The sequence below is a fragment of the Nicotiana tabacum genome, chromosome 11 (genome assembly GCF_000715075.1).
Source record: "Nicotiana tabacum cultivar K326 chromosome 11, ASM71507v2, whole genome shotgun sequence".
Lineage (NCBI taxonomy): Eukaryota > Viridiplantae > Streptophyta > Magnoliopsida > Solanales > Solanaceae > Nicotiana > Nicotiana tabacum.
In genome coordinates this window covers 49,205,992-49,229,074 of record NC_134090.1, presented here as the reverse complement: position 1 = coordinate 49,229,074, position 23,083 = coordinate 49,205,992, and the positions used below count along the sequence as shown (strand labels likewise).

At 34.3% G+C, this 23,083-nt stretch overlaps 1 protein-coding gene across 1 annotated transcript; it reads left to right on the top strand.

Moving 5' to 3' along the window:
- Positions 1-1,086: 1,086 nt before the first annotated feature.
- On the top strand, positions 1,087-9,237 carry LOC107761102 (general transcription factor IIH subunit 2-like). The gene is given in 5 exon segments (XM_075225065.1): positions 1,087-1,298; positions 2,720-2,991; positions 4,017-4,496; positions 4,698-5,070; positions 8,547-9,237. Coding segments are annotated over 4 exon segments (1,260 nt in total). The 5' UTR covers positions 1,087-1,298; positions 2,720-2,727; the 3' UTR covers positions 8,690-9,237.
- Positions 9,238-23,083: the final 13,846 nt, after the last annotated feature.

The window sequence follows — 23,083 nt, the reverse complement described above, 5'->3', positions numbered from 1 at the left end:
CGTGATACATTGAAATACATTAACAAAAAACCAAGTTGCTTAGCCCCAAATTGAATTTCTGGACATGCTCGATAACCTTCCCAGTTTTATCATCAACAAATTGAATCCTCGTATATTGCGACAGCTTTCCTTGAAGATCAAGTTCAACCTTAACCCTAGCTGTGCTAGGTCTAGACCTTTCTTGCGTGACCTTATCAATAGCAATGGACTTCAGAGGGGGTAGAAGCACCTTCCTTGAAAAGAGTGAACCCTTGGCAACAATTTTTCTTGTTCTGGTTTTCTTGTACACTGTCCAGCTTCTTGTTTCGACCAGGTTTCTGATAAAGAACAAGAATACAACTATGCCATCAAAGAAAACAAAGTAAAAGCTATCAAGATGAAGAGAAACCCATACCTCAGCAATCGATTCTTTCTCCAGGTCAAATAAGTTCCTATCTTCACATATGGAAGAAAAAAGTGTTAATAATTTTCCATCTTTTATTCCCACCTGTGATGAGGGAACTGCTACGCTGGTCTTAGACATCAGTGATTTCGTCGCGAACAACATAGGTGGCAGATTTGGAAACGAGATCCAAACAAAGGCTCTTAAGATTCAACCTTAACCCTTCTGATGTTAACTTGATGGAGAGGGTTGCGCATCCATGACAACCTATACTACAACATGTCGCCCTAGAGAGGGGAGAAAGGAGAGAGCGTGGGGTGTTTGACTAATGGTAGGTGATGTGGGTGAGAGAAATTTTGAGATTGAGCATTGTGTTTTCAAGGAATGAGGGAAGAGAATGATATGTATCAAAGTAGAGAGAGAAGAAAATAGTGTAACTGAATAGCGTATTTAGTGGCTTAGGGGTAGGAGAGGTAACCAATTAAATATTTTGCTATAAATATTAAAAGGTATCTATAAAATATAATTTTTTAAAATGATATTTATTTAAAATAAACAAGGTGTTAAGAGGTAAAAATTCCTAAAATAAAACAAAGTAATAGTACGTGGTAACGTTCTATTTTAGATGGACAGAGTGACTAACCCACCCTAAGATTAATTCCACGCTATAAGCTTAAATCTTAGTCCTCCAATTTTCTACTACCACTTTTAGTTTTTATAAAGCCAAGCTCTTGTTTCTTTCTCGTCTCCGGCGTATCAAAATACACTACAGAGCCGCTGTGTAGCATTGAAAAGAGCAGATCCTACTTTGAAATTGTAGGTTCACTGGTTCTCAGTTTCTTCTTCCACTCAACCGCCGGCTCCGTGTCGGCCAAATTCACCGGTGAGGGTAGCTGGTCGGCGCACTACGAGTAAAGTAAGCTAATTATCTGTTACCTCTGCAAAATCTTTAGAAATTACTGCATTTCAATCGAGGGGTTCTCCTATTGTGTTGGGTTATTACCTTGTTAGGATTAAACAATATATATTATTTTTATTTTTTTGAGATTTTGGGTTGTTCATGTCTAATTTTCTGCTGATTTTCTGGTTTTGATTTGATACATTTTGGTGATCATGTATCTGTTGATTAAAATGTTATGATAAGGTTTCAAACTTGGGGTTATCAAAAAGATTAATGTTTCAATCTTGCTTAGCAACTGTGTTCTTTCAACTTTAAATATTAAGGGGCTAGCTAAACCTAATGGGTTTTGTCATTCATCATTCACTACTCTATATACTTCTATGAGTTTCTTACATTTGCACCCTTGTTGTATGCATCATTTTTTAATGTATTCTAATCCTTTTATTTACCGATCAAAAGTATTTCCCTCTAATGCATGCACCGTTTTGATTTGCATTTATCATTAGTTGTTTTAGGATTTTCTCTAATGTATGCTGATTTACTTTGTATAGTCACAAAACATTTCATTTATGAAGGAGCAAAATAGAAATAATACAATTTAAGAACACCTAGCACTCTATCAGCTCCTCAACACTATCAATGCATGTTTCATCTTTGTAGCATCTCCAACTATTTCCATACAAAAACACATGCCTCAAAAACTCCTTTCCCACATTGGTCAATCTTTTCCTCCTTCACCTGACTAGCTTCATAAATTCTTTCGATCGTGATCATATTCACAGTAAAAAAAAAATGGAATTCGGCTTTCCACGCCTTAGTAAAATCCAACAAGATCCTTTTGATTGTACGTATTTATGTCTTCATTATTGAAGCAATCTTCTTAAAAACGAAACTTTTAGCATATTCCTCCATTGAGAAGTCCTTTAAGAGCATGTGTTATAAAAGTGGAATTGAAAACGTTGCAATGAATGAATATAGAGATGACTAGATGCGGAATGTAGTGTTACAGTGTTCCATAGTTGTAGAATGTCGTTCAATGGTATCATCCCTCTTTTGCCCATTCACAAATGGAATGTTTTATAATTTTAATAAAGAAATCATCCCTCTTTTGCCCATTCACAAATGGAATGTTTTGTAATTTTAATAAAGATAGGGTGCAAACCCAAGAAATGGTGCACACATTAAGGGACAAATCATAAAACAACAAACGATTGTGTTCATGAAAAAAATGGTGCACACTTTAGGGGGGCAGGGCAACCCCCCAAAAAAAAAAAGTCAAGGACTGTGGAAGCAAATCGAGAAATAGCGTATACAATAGGGATGCATAATGCAAAGAGATCAGGAATCCCACATGTAACTTCTTGTATTAATATTGGCTTTTTACAGTTAATTTCTCAAGTATTTGGTCATCATATTGAGAGTCGGCATTATATCAGACAGGAAAATGAACAATGAAGAAAAACGATTTAACCGAGAAGAAGAGGATGAGGATGAGGAAAGTGGGAGAGGTCGAGAAGCGTGGGAAAGAACTTATGCAGATGAACGATCATGGGAGTCTTTGCAAGAGGATGAATCTGGACTCCTTCGTCCAATTGACAACAAAACTCTATCCCATGCTCAGTATCGCCGACGTCTCCGCACTGCAACCGCTGCCCGAGTTCAGAAGGGCCTGATTCGCTACCTTTACATTATCATTGATTTCTCCAGGGTATGTGTAATCCTTTATGATTGTACAAAAAGTGCATTGCTATAGTTGGTTACTAACATTTGATGGTTTAGTTTTTGATTTAGAGTTATGCAAAAATTATGTAAGCATCTATACTTCATCTGTTTGTAAAGGAGTTATCTCAAGATAAAGTTTATTGGATCCAGACGTCCAGTGTACCGGACAATCTGGCGATCCCCTTTTTGATGCTAGCAAATGCTTATTTATAAGGAATACAGTTTGATTCTTCTTAAGAACTCTAGGGCTGAAGTTTTAGTGATTGCAACTTGTTTATATTATGCTATGAGATATTAAGAAAGCTAAGTATTTTTCTGTTTCTAGTAATGGTTTTAAGAAACCAATATTTTGAACAATTTTGTCAGAAAATTACGCTGCTGTATGGCATGCAATTGGGTGCTCGTCTTTGATCAGTAAACTTAATTGATATTCTAGTGATTACCCACTTTCAGTTTTGATGTCACCATGTACCCCTGAACAGCACATTGCATTGATTCCTTTGGACCAATTTTTGAAATTCTGAGAGAATTGTGAACTGAGTCCGCCTATGACAGCTGTTGCCTTTAAAAATGCCCCTTTAGTAGAATTGCGTTTATCAGTGCACTGCATGCTTTCTTTTAAAATTGAAAAGGTGCGATAAACAATCATAAACATTTACACGTAAAGATCATGCTGACAATTCTCCACCTTTCAAGATGTCAGCATCCAGCTTTTTGACATTTTCCCTAGGTTTCTTTGTCCACGTTGCTTGAAAGTGTTTCTGAGAATTGATTGCATCTATTTGATACTTATCCTACATGATAATAGCTCCGCAACACCCAAGCAAACTTGGAAAGCTCGAACAAAAATTGAAATGCTTTGAGTACTAGAAAGCTGGAATTATTAAAAGAGAAACTTTAAAGTACTCATTTCAATTAAGCCTGGACAATTTTGAAAGCTACAGTAACGGCCATGATTTCTTGAACCTTATAAAACTTTTGAGTTATTATTGCTTGCATTTTGAATTTTAGGCAGCTGCAGAAATGGATTATAAACCAAGCCGAATGGTTGTAGTTGCTAAGCAAGTGGAGGCGTTTGTAAGAGAATTTTTTGATCAGAATCCCCTCAGTCAGATTGGCTTGGTGATCTTGAAAGATGGAGTAGCTCAGTGTTTAACAGATCTTGGTGGCAGTCCGGAGGCTCATATCAAAGCATTGATGGGTAAATTGGGGACGTCAGGTGATGCATCCCTTCAAAATGGCCTAGATCTTGTGTGTGACCTCCTAAATCAGATCCCATCATATGGTCATCGTGAAGTCCTTATCTTGTATTCTGCTCTTAGCACATGTGATCCGGGGGATATACTCGAAACCATCCAGAAATGTAAAGCGTCTAAGATAAGGTGCTCAGTAATTGGTCTCTCTGCCGAACTCTATATATGCAAGCATCTCTGCCAAGAGACTGGTGGAATGTATTTTGTTGCGTTGATGAGGTGAGAATGAATTATTGAGGTCTGAAGTAATGGTAACATGAAAACCTGTGAGATAACAAAGAAATATTTTGTATGAAATTTAGGAGACATCTGTTTCTAACTGCCTACTATGTAAAACTGTCTCATGAATAATGATTAGAACAACACACATGCTTCTCGATTTCTTGAACAATATTGTTAAACTTTTTTTTGATTCGATTGATGGTTATTGCCCTGTCAGCCTCATTTAAAAGAGTTGGTATTAGAGCATGCCCCACCTCCTCCAGCAATTGCAGAGTTTGCTGTTGCAAATTTGATCAAGATGGGATTCCCCCAAAGAGCAGCAGAGGGTGTTATTTCAATTTGTTCATGTCATAAAGAGGCTAAGGTTGGTGGTGGATACACTTGTCCGAGATGCAAAGCACGCGTATGTGAGCTGCCTACTGAATGTTGTATCTGTGGACTGACCCTTGTGTCTTCTCCACATTTGGCAAGGTCATATCACCATCTGTTCCCAATAAGGCCATTTGATGATGTTTCACCCTCACTTCTGAAAGATATTCACAAGTTACCAAAGAATTGCTTTGGTTGCCAGCAAAGTCTCCTAAATCCTGGTAAGAGCAGTCTTCAAGCTTATTTTCAAACTTGGAACTGTCAAGTGGTATAAGAGTCATGTCAAAGCGAGGAACATCCGTCTTTTCTGTTTTCTCTGAAGATTGTATTGTAAGTAACCAATAAAAGCCAATCTGAAAATGAAGCACCCAGTCACATAGGATATCTATAAAAACATTTGCTTTTTTTTTTGTCTGTGGGGTTGGGGGGGGGGGGGGAGCAAATATTCGCATTTTGTTCATGGAAATGTTAGGATTTTCTGTTAAGGAGAGAATTCTCAAATGGAGTAGTTTATCAGATTAACCCTGGTGTACATAACCCTGACCTCAAGTGTCTTGTGTCACTGAGGACAACAGTAAAGTTCCTTTCTTTGAGTTCATAGCTGCACAGAATGGTAAAAACCATTTGCATAATTGTTGTTGTCTGGTATGATAGGATATAAAGTTTTTGTCTCTGTGTCTATCTTCTTTACAAATTGATTCACTTCCATGGTGAACTGGAAGGGTAACTAAGTGAGTTAAAACTTCCTATTGTAACAGTGAAAAAGATAGTTTCAGACTTTCTTTAATGATATCAAATCTATGCAGATTTATAAAGAATGAGAACCTTGTGAGAAAAAGCATCACCACACACAATAGTGTATCATTTACGTTCTTGTTTGGGTGGGGTTATGGGGAATGGGGGAGAGAAAGGGGAAGGGATTAAGGGAAGAGGTTTTAAAAGGGAAAAAAGCTAATAAAAATCAAGTAAGTTTTTCTTTCCTCATAGAGTGAGAATATGACGAAGTGGTTTTCATTTTCTTCCAACTTTTAGTTTTTTGCCGTGGCAAAGCACTTCGTTTGCTTCTTTTTCTATATTTTGTTCTCCGGTTCTTGAGATGCATCCTTTTTGGCTGTATTTTTAAAGATGGCACTGTGACATGTCTAAGCTAACTAACATTATATGCTAGTTTTTCTGTGAACATATGCCTTACATGGACTAGCACTAATAATCAACTCTTGTGGATGGTTAGAGTGTGTCACTAATCTCACAGTATTGATGAAACTACATGTTTATAAGAGGCAAACATAATTGACGTTAAATATAGGACTATTTGTCTTGCATAGTCATATTTGTGCCAACTTTAAATGCTATTTCCTTGAAGACCGTTTTTACTCTTTACCATATGTAGCACAGCTCTGAGTTTTCCATTATAGGATTGCTTTGCAATACAAAATTGTCAAAACGATGCTTCTTATTGTCAGCTACACACCGACTTCCAATTGAGCGAGTGATAGGGAAATAGGAATTTGAAACTCTACTACTTTCTTTCCTAATGGTCGTTTATCCTTGTTTCTTGAATGCAAGCACTGGCGCATGCAGAATTTTTTGTAAGGGGTGTCCATGTTTGAAAAAGTGATAGTCATGCCCAATATTAGTTTTCCTTTATATTCGGTTGCAAGAGGTAACCATAGGTTTTAATTAAAATCGTTGTCATCCAATCCATCAAATTCATTAGGCAAAAATGGAGCAGACAACATACTGTAAGGGGTCGTTTGGTAGGGTGTATAAGAATAGTGCGGAATAATGTGTATTAGTAATGCATGTATTAGTAATGCAAGCATTAGTTATGCAAATATTATTTCTTATCTATTGTTTGGTGTGGTGTATTAAAATTATAATGCATTGCATAATTTTTAAAAAAAATAGTTGCTTACAAAAATGCCCTCCATATTCTCTAGCTTTAAGGGACTTTAAGGACAATTTTGTCATTAACCATGCTAATGCATGCATTAAAGCGTTGGTATTACTAATGCCATGGTTTTCTATGCATTACTTATGCATAGGATAATGCCAAGTATGATGTATAACTAATACAAGTATTAGTTATACACAAGTTGAAAAAAGGTACCAAACAAGATATTAGTAATGCATAGAGCTAATGCTTGCATTATTTTTTCTAGTACCTCCTACCAAACGACCCCTTAATATGATAGATACTTAGATCTTCTGCTGCTTTTGTAGTTATTGCTTACTCTTCATTATACTGCCTCAGCAGTAGGATTTGACAGGTGTCAATGACGGAGACTACATAAATTTGCTGGCAGGGGCATTTGATGTCCTTCGTCCAACTATGGGGGCTGCAACAACTTCTATTCAGTCAAAACGATTATCGACCACCAATGGTCTGCAATGTTCACCTCGTACCGCAAGCACAATTAATAGACATGTAATTTAATCTTAAAGTACTCCAAAGACTCATTTTTAACCAAGAAGGTCGTAAGACCCTTGGTTACATAGCCAATTCCTCGACGCGTAATGGTCAAACAGATTGAGCCTTCTTTTTTTATATGTAATTGCTCTACCATCTTAATAAAAAATTTACCTTATAAAATAAAGGACCCCTTGAGTTCCCCAACATCATAATGTTTGGATGTTCGAACCTGGTCAAGAGTCAAATAACAATGCGCACCCTAGTATCAGGTATAACTGTTGCTAAAGTGGTATATTACCTTTCTGAAAAAAGAAAAAAGAAGAGAAAACCGTTGCTAAAGCAGCAATCTGCGATCCTAAGGGGTCTTTTGGTACGCGGACTAAATTATCCCGGGATTATAGTTCCTAGAAGGTGAGATAAAATAGTACCAAGTTTGATGGGATAAGGTGGAATAAGATAGGATATCCAGGATTAAATTTGTGACTAAGTTTATACGATGTTTGGTTGACGGTATAAATTTATTCCTTTATCCCACCTTACCCCGCATACCAAACGACCCCTAAAGGTGTTGGGTTCTGATTTCCCCTGAAAGCAGTGTAATTTTATGTTAGAATGGAAATCATGAAATGATTTATAATAAGTCTATATTATGTGCATTTCTCAGACTAGAAATTAGTAAAGAAACAGAAAACATTCACTAATAGTGTAACTGGCTTTTGAACTGGAGCAAAAGAAATATTTCTAGTGCTCTTCGAAAGATTAGATGCATTTAGTATCAAGAGCTTAAATTATGCCACGTCCGAGATGATAAACTTCTTATATTATAATTTTGTGCTTCTTGCTGTGTGTTTGTGATTATGTTGTTTGATGACTGTTTGGCCTCTTTATCTTCATAAGGTAGGGGTAAGGTCTGCGTATACACTACCCTCCCTAGACCCCACTTGTGGGATTACACTAGGATTGTTGTTGTTGGTGATGACTGTTTGACGACTGTGTTCATATAACTGTTCAAGCAATGCCGAAATTGGTCTGTGAAGGAGGTACCTGTTGAACAATGTGTTTGTAGATGTATCCAGCCAGCTCGTTTTTTTTTTTTTTTCTGACAAATTTCTGATGACTTCTGCTGAACTGGGAAATGATTTAGAAAAATGAGCCGTGTTTGGACCAACCATGGCTTGGGATCATAAAATTGGAAAAGAGCAATCTGCCTTTTCTTATGCAAACTTAATGTACAGCTTCTCACATTTTGCTTATTCTGCTTTTCTCTCTATTCGATTGATGCAGGAAATTTGCCAGGTCTACAGGTTGCTTGTCCAAATTGCAAACAACACTTCTGCCTTGATTGTGATATTTATATACATGAGAGCTTGCACAATTGTCCAGGTTGTGAGAGCTTAAATTCCAAGACCATTAGTGATATGGAATGAATGACAGATGTGTTTCTTACATGAGAGCTTGCACAATTGACCATTACTCCTAAACAGAACAGCTGAATGGCGGAATGAAATGTTTCTGTTGGATGTTCTTGTCAAGTATCAGAAATCCTGTTTCACACCATGTTATGAGGAAGAGTCAAACTGGCTGCTTCTGATCTCTAAATACCTTGAACCGTTGGCTTCTATAGGAACCTTTATTGTTATATGCTGACCAAATTCTTTGGAACAACTACAGGAAACACAATTACAGATCTCAAAAGATGAAACTTCTGTCCTCTAATTCGAACCTTTGGAGCAGTGCAGGTTTATGGCATGCTGTATCATATATATGACTATCAGACTGTTGCCTTCTTGTACCCTCAAATTTCGACTTTAAATAAAAAAAGAAAAATGTAGTGCTGAGACCTCTGTTTTACCTTTGATCTTCAGGAATTTTGCATTTACATACTGAATTGGTGAAATCACCTGAGTGTTTCATTGTGCATTTCCGATGGCAGAGACCTTTTCGCCATTAGTAGATGAGGATAATTTATCAGCAATTGTTTAGCCAAGAGATTGTGTAGGAGTACAATTAACATAAGTTGTTATGAATATGTTATAGCCATATTCAGCTTTTGTCACCCTTGTAACATAAATCAGGTTGTTTCATGTGTACACCAGGCTATTGTTCCTTGAATCTGTTAGTCTTACTAGTTGTTGTCTAAAGACAATCACTTCAATATCTGTTCCTGTTTTTGCGAGCAAAGTTGGTTTAATTAAATCGAACACTCCAGCCCATTTTTAAGGTGATTGCCGGAGCAGCACTCACAACTTTATTTTAGCTATGGTGGATTTGCATTTTCTTTTCTTTCTTGTAAATTTTTGTTAATATGATTTTGAACCAATAATCACGTTTAAAGACATCTATACGACTTTTGCTAGTGCTACTCTTAAGCATACCAAACCCGACCTGGCCGATTTTAGAATGAGTTAGCTCTCGCTTTTTGGGATAATGCTTAAAATTCTTTTAGCAAACAAACTCGTAAAATTATATGAAAGTAATGCTAAATGGTAGTATAGCATATGAAAGTGGCCAATCAAACACCTGATTGTTAAAAGCACGAATTTTTTTTACTCACACTTAGTGTTTATATTAAGCAAATAATTAAATGACATGTTTGCAATTTTACCACTTAATAAATTAATACCGAGTGTAAGGAAGTAGTTTTCAGCACACGTCTTCATATATAAACATAAAGGAACCCCACCAAACGACAAATATACGTAGTTTTAACCTTGCATGATCATGTTGGATATCCTTTGTTCTCGAAACAAAAAAAAATAAGTAGGGCAACGACTAACGAGGGGTCGATTTTCCTCTATCCTCTTAGCCAGAAGACAGAGAAAGGTATATATGCCTTTATGCTTGTGTCTTAGTAAACCTTCAGAAATATTACTTGTTTGAGTTTATAAGTTTCACTTGAAAACTACTGGGAGAAAAAGCACAATTCAGAATGCCTACAAGGAAAAAGATCTCTTACTAACTTTACTACATAATTAGACAATTAATCAAAAGAATATTTTTAATAAAGTTCTTCTAAGTTACTTAATCAACCATGACTAATAAGACAAGGAAACTTTAACTTCAGCATTTGTACCCTAGTTTTTGGAGTCATTTGCTTGGTGTACTCTACGATATTATTTTCTTTGACAACTGGGCAACTTGGCTCAAACTCATGATCTTAATATATATTAGTATAAGTACTCCTGAAACTTGATCCACAACGTTTACAATTTATGTGGATCTAAAATACTTATAATCTACTCCATTTTTGGGTCGTTTTGGAAAATCATAGTAAAAAGAAAGGTATCAACGCTTTGCTGGTAAGTGACTTTTTAGTAGTATTACTTTTGGGCAAAAGGGAGTGGAACTAAGAAACGTGTTGTTCAATTGTTTGGCAGAAATTTATAGGTGACAGATTTAAATCAAGATGTTTATTGGAACAAAGAAAAGACTTTAAATTTAGAGGGTGTTTACCTAAGCTTATAAGCTAATCAAATTGGTTTATAAACACATTTTGATTTATCTACGTGTTTAGTAAACACCTAAAGTGCATATAAGTCAAATGCTTATAAGCTAAAATTAGTCATAAGTCATACGTTGGTCACCCCCAACTTATGGCTTTTTAGCTTATACGCACTTTTTGTTTGACCAAAGCTTTTACTAGTTTATCCTTAATGATATTTTTTAATTCAAAAAATATTATTCCCAAAATAAAATTTCTAACTTTTTCTTCATACCATATTCGTTGTTCATCTTTTTCTTTACAAAGAAACTTTTTAATTTATAATATTTTGTAAAGTTTTTAAGGTTATTTTAGTTATTTTAACAAAAAATAACTTATCAACCTTTTTTTACCAAACACATCAACTGCTTATTATTAGTTTCAGTACGTCTATCCAAACATATAAATGCTTATTCAAGAAATTAGTTTCAGCACTTAAAAATGTTTACTTCAAGCTTATCAGATATTTACAATCAGCTTATTCAAACATGCTCTAATAGCATGTACATCTCCAAGCTTAGAAGCTCCAAAATTACCTTTTGCCTTTTTAAATAGCTTATTCATTTCCCACAATGAAGAATCAAAGATTTAAAAAAGAAAGAAAGAAAAATAATAATTCACTTTAAAAGACAGTCAAGAAAGAAAAATAATAATTCACTTTAAAAGACAGTATATATAATATCTCCTCAATTGCGTGAATCCCAATGTTCCCATAATGAAATGTGGATTAGTTAGTAATGCCTAAGGTAACCCATTCAAAAAGTAAGTGTACGCCATACCTACTCCCTCAGTAAAGAAGAAGACATCTACAATTTTCTATTTCGATTTTTCTAAGGACATGCAAATTGATTTGTCCCCGATATTTCTTAGGGCATTGACACCCTGTCGTATGTCCCTTCTGCAGGAACCATTCCTTTAAGAAGTTTCTAACTTATTTCTTCAACTCTGCAACTTACTTGTTGTACATCTGCTCAATGCTCATTGGAAAGGAAAGTACAGGTTGTCACTTGTCATCAGATTTACTGTGTAAAAGTTTACTTGATTTAGGGTGTGTTTGGTATAACGGGTTTTCAAGAAAATATTTTCTTGAAAAATAAGTAGTAATTTTATTCATTTTTCGGTGCTTAGTATACAAATTAAAGAAATTAACTTCTCAAGAGTATTCATAAATAATTTATATATAATAAACATGATGCCATAAATTTTCAAACCAATAACTTTTCGAACCCACAAATTTCATAAACTTTCGAACCGCTAAACTTTTAAAACTGCGAAATTTCGAACATGTAAACTTTATAATTTCTAAACTCGTAAACTTCCAAACACATAAACCTCCGAACTCATAATTTTAAACTTGTAAAATTTTAAACTTTTAAACCGATAAATAAAAAAATTAAAACTAGAAAATATATTTAAAAAATATTTTTTCAGGGGGGAAGGGAGGACAGTGAAACGAAAATAATAAAAATTTAAATTAAAAAAAAAGTAAAAAAAATTGTGCGGTGGGGGGCAGGGGTGGTTGGGGTGGGGTGGTGGGTGGTGCAGAAAAACGAAAAAATAGAAATTTAAAATTGTAAAAAAAATAATTTTTTGCAAGAGGGGTTGGGGTTGGGGTGGAGGAGTAGTAGGGTGGGTGGTAATGGAAAAACTGAAATTTGAAAAAAAAAAGTTTTTTTTTTAGAGAGGGGGTGGGGTGGGTTGGTGAGGGTGGGGAAGGTTGAGAAGAAGTTTTGGAATATGTTTTCCCTTTCTCTTGATAAGGAAAACATGTTTCTCCAATTAGAGGAAAATGAGTTTATAAGGAAAATATTTTTCAAAACATTTAAGTTAACCAAACATGAAAAAATTAAAAAATATTTTCCGAAAAATATTTTCTTTCGTAACAAACACACCCTTATCAAATAATTTGACCAGTCTTTAACTTATAGTGTAGTTGACTTTATACAATGTCCAAGAAGGTAAGCTAAGAGAAACCTTTTTTTTTTATAATAAACTTACATATCTAAGAATTAAAGCTAAGAGTGACAAGCATAATTTAAAACAATATGAATGCAATGTGTTATAAACTGGGTTTGTTGTAGATTTATGTTTAATGGTTTTCTGTCGAAGACATTCTATTTAACCCTATATATCAATCGTCAGATTCATTATATGTCATAATCCAGACGCACGAAATATATTATCTGTATACTTTACAGATTTATCTTTTGGGTGGCGTTATTATTGGGTCCAAAAGAACGCGTGCTATATGAATTTGTGTTCCGTCGGATATAACACTTTCATTTTTTCCTCCCTTTTTATGCGGAATTTGCCTAATTAGATGTGATATACACACTTTTTTCCGAAATATGTCAACCCAGATAATCTTTGTAAAAATTGCACGGGCACTTTATTTGGTCGTCCCCTTTTAACCTATACCCACTTTTTTAAAAAGTTTTAACGTATACCCACTTTTTAAACAACTTCAGACATCTTCTTCCTCCTCCTCCTCCTCCTCCTCCTCCTTCTTCTTCTTCTTCTTCGGGTGACAATGATTTTATATGGTGGTTGTGAATATATTTTAATGTAGTTTATGATGTTTTACAATGGTGAGCTGTTATGACGTTTTATTTGTTTACTATTACTTAAGTTTTTTTTTTCTTAATTGCAAAATGGGTTCATTAGATTTATAGTTGTTGTGACAAATTGGTGATTGGAGTTTGTTCCTAATTATATTTGGAGGTTATGTTTCAAATTTGAACTCATTTGAAGTAGATTTAGGTATTAAATCGTATATTGGATTGTTATAATCCGAAGAACAAATTTTCGTTTCTGGGTAATTTTCACTTCAGAGTTATAATCCGAAGAACAAATTTTCGTTTCTGGGTAATTTTCACTTCAGACTTATTGGCCTTAAGTGAATGAAAACGTTTGTTGCACTTTAGACTTTTTGGCCTTAAGTGCATCTGAAATGCAATTTTTCACTTCAGACTTATTAGTCTTAAGTGCATGAAACCATTGGTTGTACTTCAGAGTTCAGACCTATTTGCCTTAAGTGCATTTGAAGTGCAATTTTTTCACTTTAGGCATATTTTTTATAACTTCAGATCCATAAGTCTAAAGTTGATCGTAAAGTGAGCACGCTTGTAAACATTTTTGCAAAGTGGGTATAAGTTCAATTGTGACCCCAAAATCGAGTATAAATGCAAAAGCCCCATAATCTTTCGTCTCGACCAAACTCTTATGAGCCCGCCCTTGGTCAGGACGTCACTCATTGGCTTGTGGAAAGGATAAATTTGATGGTCCTCAAGCTATATATCCCGAGTATGGATGTACATAGATAGAGTTGGTTCGGTTTTTATTAAAACCAAACCAAACCAACTATATCGATTTGGATTGGTCCGGTTTTATCAGATTTTTCGAGTTTTCAGGTTTTTTTGTTACATGAAAATTATTTCAATCTTACTATGTTAAAATTATAGATAAAACTTTGATAAGTGAATATATGTTTAGTAAATATGAAAAAAAATTGACAAACATATGATCTATTAAAATATTCTAATAGGAGAATTTTTTTAGTAACATATGATAGTTATTTTCTTAATCGTCTAACCAAATCTAGTCGTGTTTTTTAATCGATTTGGTTTGATTTTTGGGTTTGGTGTGGTTTTCCAGTTATGTTTGAACACCTCTAATCCCTAAGTTATCAATAATATATTTGACCTTCACAAGCAACAATTAATGTCCTGAAGCTATTTCAATTTGCATTGGTCCTGGTAATTTAAAAAAAATAAATGATTTTAGGCCTTATGGACAATGGCTTGACTTTTAAGGACCAATGCAAATTGAAATGTTTAATAGAACAAAGACTTAAACGCAATTTGGAGTTATATATATCTTCAAGCCTAACAACTTGGCATTCGCAAAACTGACAAATTTAATAATCCACTATCTCATGACTACCTATTCTAGGATCTGAATTTTATTAAGGACAAGTACAGGATTTTTTTTATTTATTATTTATTATTTTTTTATTTTTTATGACCACAGTTAATTTAATTTGCATGAAATTGTATTCTCTTAATCAGCCGAGGTTAAATATGATTTAAACTAAAAAAAATGAGAAGATCCTGGATTCAAATCAAACTTAGGTATGTTTGTCAATTACTCGTGTTAATTTATACTCTATATATCACTTTAATGGTATGTAGTTGATCATTTCACTACCCCGTTGCTATAGATAATAATCCTATTGCCTTGGCCAAAAATAAAAGAATTTCGTGTTTTGATAAATAATGTTTTAATTCAGTTAAAAAGATGCAATTTCATGGTGAATTTCACTTTAATTATATGTGGTTGATCATTTCACTGCCCCGTTGCTAATAGATAATAATCTTATTGCTTGGCCAAAAAATAAAAGAATTTCGTGTTTTGATAAAGAACATTTTAATTCAGTTAAAAAGATGCAATTTCATGGTGAATTTCACTTTAATTATATGTGGTTGATCATTTCACTACCCTGTTGCTAATAGATAATAATTCTATTACCTTGGCCAAAAAATAAAAGAATTTCGTGTTTTGCTAAATAACGTTTTAATTCAGTTAAAAAGATACAATTTCATGGTGAATTTCAATCTCAATTTTCTGAAATGCTAATTTTCCTGAAAATATTCTACCACTTAGTGCATCTTTGGGTCTTTTGCTTTTATTTGTTTTCTTTTGTTTTTCTTCTATTTTGTATTGCTGCTGCTGCTATAGCTACAGGCAGAGGGGGATTTATAGTATAAAATATGGTTCACGTAAATCCATGGCCCTCGGGTTAAAGTATAGATATGATGTACATAATTTGACAAAAATAGGTATATATATTTGATGAAAGTTGGAACCCATCGTCAAAAGAGATGAAGTGGTTCATTGATTTTGGTCTCTTATTTTCTATAGCCTTAAGGTCAGGGGATCGAAACCCCAACCAACTTTTTAGTTTAATTTTTTTTAAAAAAAGTAATGGTGAACCCATTATTCGAAAATCCTAGATCCGCCTCTGGCTACGGGGAGAGCAATGCGTCCCTAGTGAGTGTAACATTACATAATTGAGACCAAAACCAATATTTTGTTACACACATTGTGCGTATGTCATGTGCCTATGAATATAAATTTAGAAGAGTTTAATATGATAGTATCATTTAGTATTCCTTAACTAATCCACTTTGTTGCAATCAGAAGAGGATTTAAAATGTTGCGTTTATGGATTTTGGATTCTAAAAAAGGTAACTATTATGTTTTGAATAAATTATTTATACATATAATTTCTTAATATAAATATAGAGTTTTGGTGAAAGCTATTGAATTTTGCCAACTCGTAACTAAAACTTTACCTTCGCTTCTAACTGAAATCACTAAAGTAACTTGACACACTATTCTATAAGTTTTTGAAAGATTTATGTTAAACTATCCATGTATTTTAAAGCTCTCTATAATTGTATCATCAAATGAAGTTTCTGTCTTCACAAAAATTGTGACCTAAACAAGTTATGCTCAGTCTTCATCTTTTTCATAAAATATCTTCTTGAAGTTACCTATTTTCCTATGAACTTTGTTGAACTTTCTGAAACCGCTACACAGGCAGAAAAATCAATATTTTCAACGAAAAGAGCTTGCCTTTGAATCCTCAGCGTTGCTTTAAAATCTGGATAAAGACTTTGAACTAATCAAAATGCTTGACAGCAAGCTAAGCCGTGTTACACAGCCCATCAATAAAGTCTATACTACTCCGACTTTTAAATCATTATATTGAACAATAATTTTCACAAAATATTTTAATTACATCAAAATCTGCTTAATTTTCGTAATTCTTAAAAATGTTAGTAAGATGGTCAAAAAAGGTTTTAGTAATGAGGGGCGTACACAAGAATTTTTTTAATCGGTGCTGAAATTTATAGAAGAACTGGGATATAAATTTGATTATCATACTTTTAGACAAAAAATAACATTAGTCTATTTGTTTTGTTAAGTTTTAAGTTAGAAAAGGTTCTGAGTTCAATTCCACTTCATTATAATTTTTAACCACAAAGGCTCTCTCAAATATTTGTAAAAGAAAAATGTGCTAGTTGAGGCTTGAACCGTTGACCTTCTAGAGCAAAATCAAACACATAACCAACATACCAAGACACAATTTATTAAGTAATGTCATTGTTTTTCCTAATCTGTTTTCGTACAGTATTAATACATATATTTAATAAAATTTTCTAACGAAGCGCGTGACACCGCTTCGTAAGTGTGCATCCGATTAGTGATAACCCAGCGAATATGTTATTTTCCCGCTTGAACTATGGGATAAATTTATTTTGCAAGTTGTTGTTACGCATAGTTCGTATTAAGCCATTGTTGATAGAGTTACTTGATATTTGTTTCTAGTGAGAGGTAACATGTATTCCGTGGAATTAGTCGAAGTGCGCACAAATTGGCCCGGACACCACAGTTATAATAAAAAAATGCATAGTTCGTATAACGAGTTTGAAGTACTAATTTGGCATATTCTACAACAAGAGTGAACTTGTTCGAGGATCCACCAAAATCTATGGCTGTCCAACGGGACGAGACCAAATAAATGGGATGGGACGGGATGGAACGGGATGACTACATTTAGCCGGGACGGTGGTGGGATGGACCTAAACGGGACAGGACCAAATAAATGGGACGGGACAGGACGAGATGACTACATTTAGCCGGGACGGTGGTGGGATGGACCTAAACGGGACGAGATAAACGGAACGAAACGGTAGGCCCATCCCATTCCAGTAACAAACGGGATGGAACGGGACAAGACGGTTCGTGGGCCTTAAGTGAGCTTTTTTTGAAAGAAGAAAATTTAATTATTTAAGCATTAAGTTTGGCAACAACTAGTTTTCTGACAATGACTAAGTATTTAAAGTTTGCAGCGGCTAGTTTTTTTATTTATTTAATAAACTTAAAACTTAATAAATTATAAAGAAACTAAGTAAAGAATTATAAAATAGTAAAACGAAAGACTTGTAATGAAATATTTTAGTAATTATAATAGAGTTGTAATTTATCTAATATAATTTCAAGCCATTAAGTAACTAAGTAAGAGTGTAAGACAATTCATAAAAAAAAATTGAGGCTTAGAGCCTTTTATTTTAGTAATAGAACTTTTAAAATTTTACATACAAATATAATTCTTTTGAAGAGCACCTAATCTACGCAGCCACCTTATAGGAAGGGTTCTATTTGAATTAGGCCTCTTAGTAGCCAATACAAATCATCATACTAATATTTGTAAGCTTCTATATAGCTTCATTGTAACTTATCTATAATTTATCCCGGACATTGTTCTGGAATTGACAATGTAAGCACGTGATTTTTGCCCTATATGAGAATTACTCCCAAAAAAATTTTAAAATAAAATGATTTTCTTTGGTGTGCAATTTTGAGAATTTTTGTGACATTTTTTTGATAATTATTTGTATTTGTCTGTGCATGTTTATTTGTTAAATTATTAAAAATACAAAAATATGTCGCATTTTGCATGTAGGATTTAATTATACAATTGTTAGTAATTAAATTTGTTTTACAAAAAATAAAAATTACAAAAAAATAGGCATCATTTGCATTTTTAGCATTTAATATCCAAATATACAATTTTATGCTTAATTATTACTTAATTATGCGTTAATTGTTATTGGAAGTTAATTTGCGCTTTTATAACTTAATTTAGTCTTAATAATAAGTTAAGTATTTTTTTTTATAATTTAGTTTTAGAAAAAATAAAAGAAGAAAAGAGAGCAAAAAATATAAAGAAAGTCGGAATTGGGCCTCTTCTTCGCTTTCAAGCCACAGGCCCAAACAAATGGCCCAACCTTCCCTATGACCCAGTCCATTTCGAACTGGGTCGACCCAGTCCATAACCCAACACCCCTATTATCTTACAAGCAACACAAAACAAAAAAAAAAAAAAAAAAGAGAAGAAAACCCTAAACAATACCTAAACCATCCCCCCCCTATTCTCCTTTTTCTTCCTCAAAACTCCAAAGCACAACCATGACTGCCCTCGACCCCACTCCCTCTCATCCAAACACCATCAACAAAAAGTTCGTCATGTCCAAACGACCCCAAGAACCATAGCTGCTACTGTCCACACAGCTGTCTCTGCGTCGTCACTTCATCTTCTTCGTCCTTCGTCAAGCTCGAGCTTGAGCTCGACATCCATGGCTGCCCAGCTCCACCAAGCAGTCCGCCATTGCCCTCGTCGACCACTCGCTTCCATGGCAGCTGATTCCGCGTCGACTTCTGCTGCTTCATCGTCCAAACCCCACCGGTGCAGCTACTGCTACCGTTGCTGGGTTGCTGCTGCCGGCGTTGCTGCGTGTTGCTGCTCCGATGCTGCTGCGTGCTGCTGCTAGCGACTGCCATGGTCAACCTTCAGGTGACCTCGTTTATGCCCGCCACATTCTCACCATTCTTCAAACCCCAAATTCATACTACTACAACACCATGATTCGTGCTTACATACCCGTTTGTCCTTAAGGTTTGTTCGAAGTTGCGACATGACCAGCTCGGGAAACAGATTCATGGGTTGATTTTAAAGTTGGAGTCGTCAAAACAGTCCATTCATAGTTCAAGTTTGTCGTTGGTCAATCATTGTTCGTCGTTTCATTTCCGGTTAGTTGGTTTTTTTTTTAGTTTTATTTTTCGTCCGTATTTCGTTGTGATATTTCTCGAATCTAAAATCGATGAATGATCGATTCTTGTTTTGTTTGTTCGTCGTTGAAATAATTTTCTAGTTTGTTCATGTGTTTTGTTAATTTAATTTTCAGATTTAAATGAGAAATTAATTAGTTATTTTTCATGTTTATTTCATGTTAATTTTATTCATTTTTGTAAAAAAGGAATTGTTAGTTTAATGTTTGTTAGATTCAAATTGAAGTTTAAATTAATTGTTTCTTCAATTTGTTTCATGTGTTTTATGTATTTTCAGAAATTGTTAACATTGTTTAAATCATGTGAATCCGTCATGTTTTGTTGTTTAAAAATAGATTTAATTCATGTTCATCTTTGTTTGAAGTTCGTTTTTAATTTAGTAATTTAATGTGAAGTTAATGTTTTGCTTCTTAATTTTGGATCATATATCTTTGTTATAATTTTGGTTGGATTTAATTGACTATTTGAAGATTAGTAATTTGAATATGTTTATTTGTTTCGTTTAAGTTTAATTCGAAGTTTGAACAAAGTTTGTTTGTTATTGTTATTGAATATTTTCATTCATGTTCATACTTTGTTTGGTTGATCTTGAATCCGAAATTTGTATAGTTTGATTTCTTGTTTATCATTTATGATTATTTCTTGAATTTGTCTCATAATCTTGTTTAAATTTAATATAGGAATTGTTTGTTGTAATGTTGTTAAAGTTGATTTTAAGTTCAATATTATTGAATTTAGAAATCTAAATATACTTGTTTGATTGTTGTTGTTGTTGAATCCGAAAATAGGTTTGTTGTTGCTAAAAATATTGTTCAATCAAATTTTAGCTGTTCTTTGTTGTTCAATTTGTGTTCATATGATTTGTTGTTGAAATCATGTTCATGTGATTTATTGTTGAAATGTTGAAGAATTCATGTTCATGAGATTTGTTGTTTGAATTCGTGTAGAAATTGGTCATATTGGCTATATTTTGGTTGAGTTTGATTAATTGATTTGTTATGGCTGATGGGGTAGTTTGGTAATTTGCATTACGTTCAGGGGTACTTTAGTATTTGTAATAAGGTCGGAGGGGTAGTTTAGGAATTGTACATTTTTGTAATTTTTTTATGTTAAGCCTGGGGGACAAAATGAAATGGGGTGGGTTGTGATATAGTTGTTTAATATAAAGTGAGGACAAGACAAAATTTAGTGGGGGGAATCTTGTATTTATTTATGTTAGGCATGGGGGACAAAATATAATGGGGTGGTGTGATATGTTTATTTAATGTAATGGGAATGAGTGGGAAGATAATGGGTTTGGTAGAGAAAATGGGTTGATTTTAATTGATTAAAAGATTTATGGGTTGGGGGATATATAGAGAGGTCTTGAATCAGATTTAGGGGAAGAAAAATTTAAGAGAGGAAATTCCGAAAAAAAAAATACTAAGACTTTAGAAAAACAAAAAGAAAAACATTCTGGAAATTCAAAAGAAGAAGAATATACACCTGATATACAATCCAAATATTCTGAGATACGGATTGAGAAATTAAGGGTTAAACACTAACTAGTCTTTCAAAAATCTGAAAAGTTTCCCTTTGCTTCTGTCCGTTGGTTGTTGTTGTTTCTGGATTTTGTCTTGATTTTAAAATCTGTCACTAAGTTTCTCGTCGCTGGTTGTTACTAGTTGCTGGGATTGCTGTTGTTGTATGCTACTGAATTTCTGTTGATCTCTCACTTTTCTTTTGCTTCCAATATCAGGTACACAACTGACACACTGATTATTGTAAACTGAAACAGGAAGCATGAATACGAAAAATGAAGAATTGAAGTTCTAAATTTATTTTGAATTATATTCTTAATTTTATTTGTATATATAAATTATTTATCTTACAAAAATCGGAATCATGTAGCTATTTAATGTATATATAGTGGAACATCCAACGATAGCTTAACGGATGAACTATCTATATATTGCTTAAAAATAAATAAATGGTGTAGTAACTCCGTCTAAGTTAAAAATCAAACGAATAGACCATTTCGGAACTTGTAAGAAAATTGTTTAGTTAAATAATATTGGTTAATTCCAGCATGTAAATGTTTTAGGATTAAAATTAGATTGCCAAGTTTTTTTTTAATTTGACAAACTGAGAACATGCCTAATATAATGTAATTAGGTAGTAATACATGAAGCCCAGGTTTAGTTTAATGCCATATACGTTGGGCCTGTGCCCGTATTGGCAACGGACTGCCTTGCTTGTATCATTTTTCAGAATTTACGAATCATATTCGAAACTCAACTACAACAACTCAAGCATGTAAATAAATTAAGACCTTTTCTCTTTCATTTTTGGAGACAATTTTAATAGAAAATGTAGGCACTTTAGGATTATCCTGATAAAATAAATGAGATGAGCCTCGCCCAATAAAACGCACAAATTGCGGGGCCCTCGATAAATGTTTAATTAAAATTACTTAGACTTCGAGATGAGCCGTTTAGCAAAATTCCTCGGCCTTACCCAGAAATAATAATACGATAATTGCTTCAGACGCGCATTTTAATAATCTTACCTTCTTAAATTCGGGTGCACATTTATGTGACCCAAATCCAAATCTCAACGAAGTAGGAATGTATTAACAACCACGGGCGCATTGATTGTGACGTGGTTCGAAACGCATTTTCACGACGTTGCAATTTCATAAAAAATAAATAATAATAAAAGCGGTTTAAACTTAATGAAAGCACATAAAGTAATAAAATGTATTAAATCAGATATCTAGCCATTATAACAATTTAAGCGACCGTGCTAGAACCACGGGATTCGAGGGTACCTAACACCTTCCCTCGGGTCAACAGAATTCCTTACTTAGAATTTCTGGTTCGCAGACTTCATTTGGAAAGTCGAATATTTTCCTCGATTTGGGATTCAAGATAAACCGGTGACTTGGGACACCAAAAACCTTTCCCAAGTGGCGACTCTGAATTAAATAATCTCATTTCGAATATTGTCACTTAAATTGGAAAAACTCCCTCGCGCATTCAACCCTTCGGGGCGGGCGCGCAAAAAGGAGGTGTGACAGCTCTGGCGACTCCGCTGGGGAATCGAACCCAGAACCTTTGGTTCAGGGTTCAAGAATTCGAGCTTAGAATAATTGTTATATTTGGCTTTATTATTTGATCTTTATTACATGTTTTTGGGCATAACATGCTAAATGTTGTCTTTTACCGCTTTGATATTATCTGAACTGTATATAAACTGTGCCGAAACCCTTCTCTTCTTACCTCCGGGGAGAAGCTCGCTGGTCGAGACTCCCCATTCTGTTAGTGTCAATACCTTAAATAAGAAAGAGGCCGGACAAGTTACAAAGCCGGACGATCTCGCGGGTCCCCGGTACGTAGCCCTCTCCTCGACTCGAGTTGTCCGCTCGGGTACATAGTCTAAAACATATACCCAGGTTATAAACCTAGCATAACGAAACCTCATGCTGGATCCCTAGTAGGAACGATTATTTGCATCATGTTGCATTTGACGTAGGGGACTCAACACAGGGGTTGGGTCCGTCTAGGACAGGCAACCTGAAATGAAAAGACCATCCTGTTGCATCCCGTTGGTTGGCGCATTTATTTGCTTCAGATCTGCATGCTGACCGGTTTCTAAAAAGAAA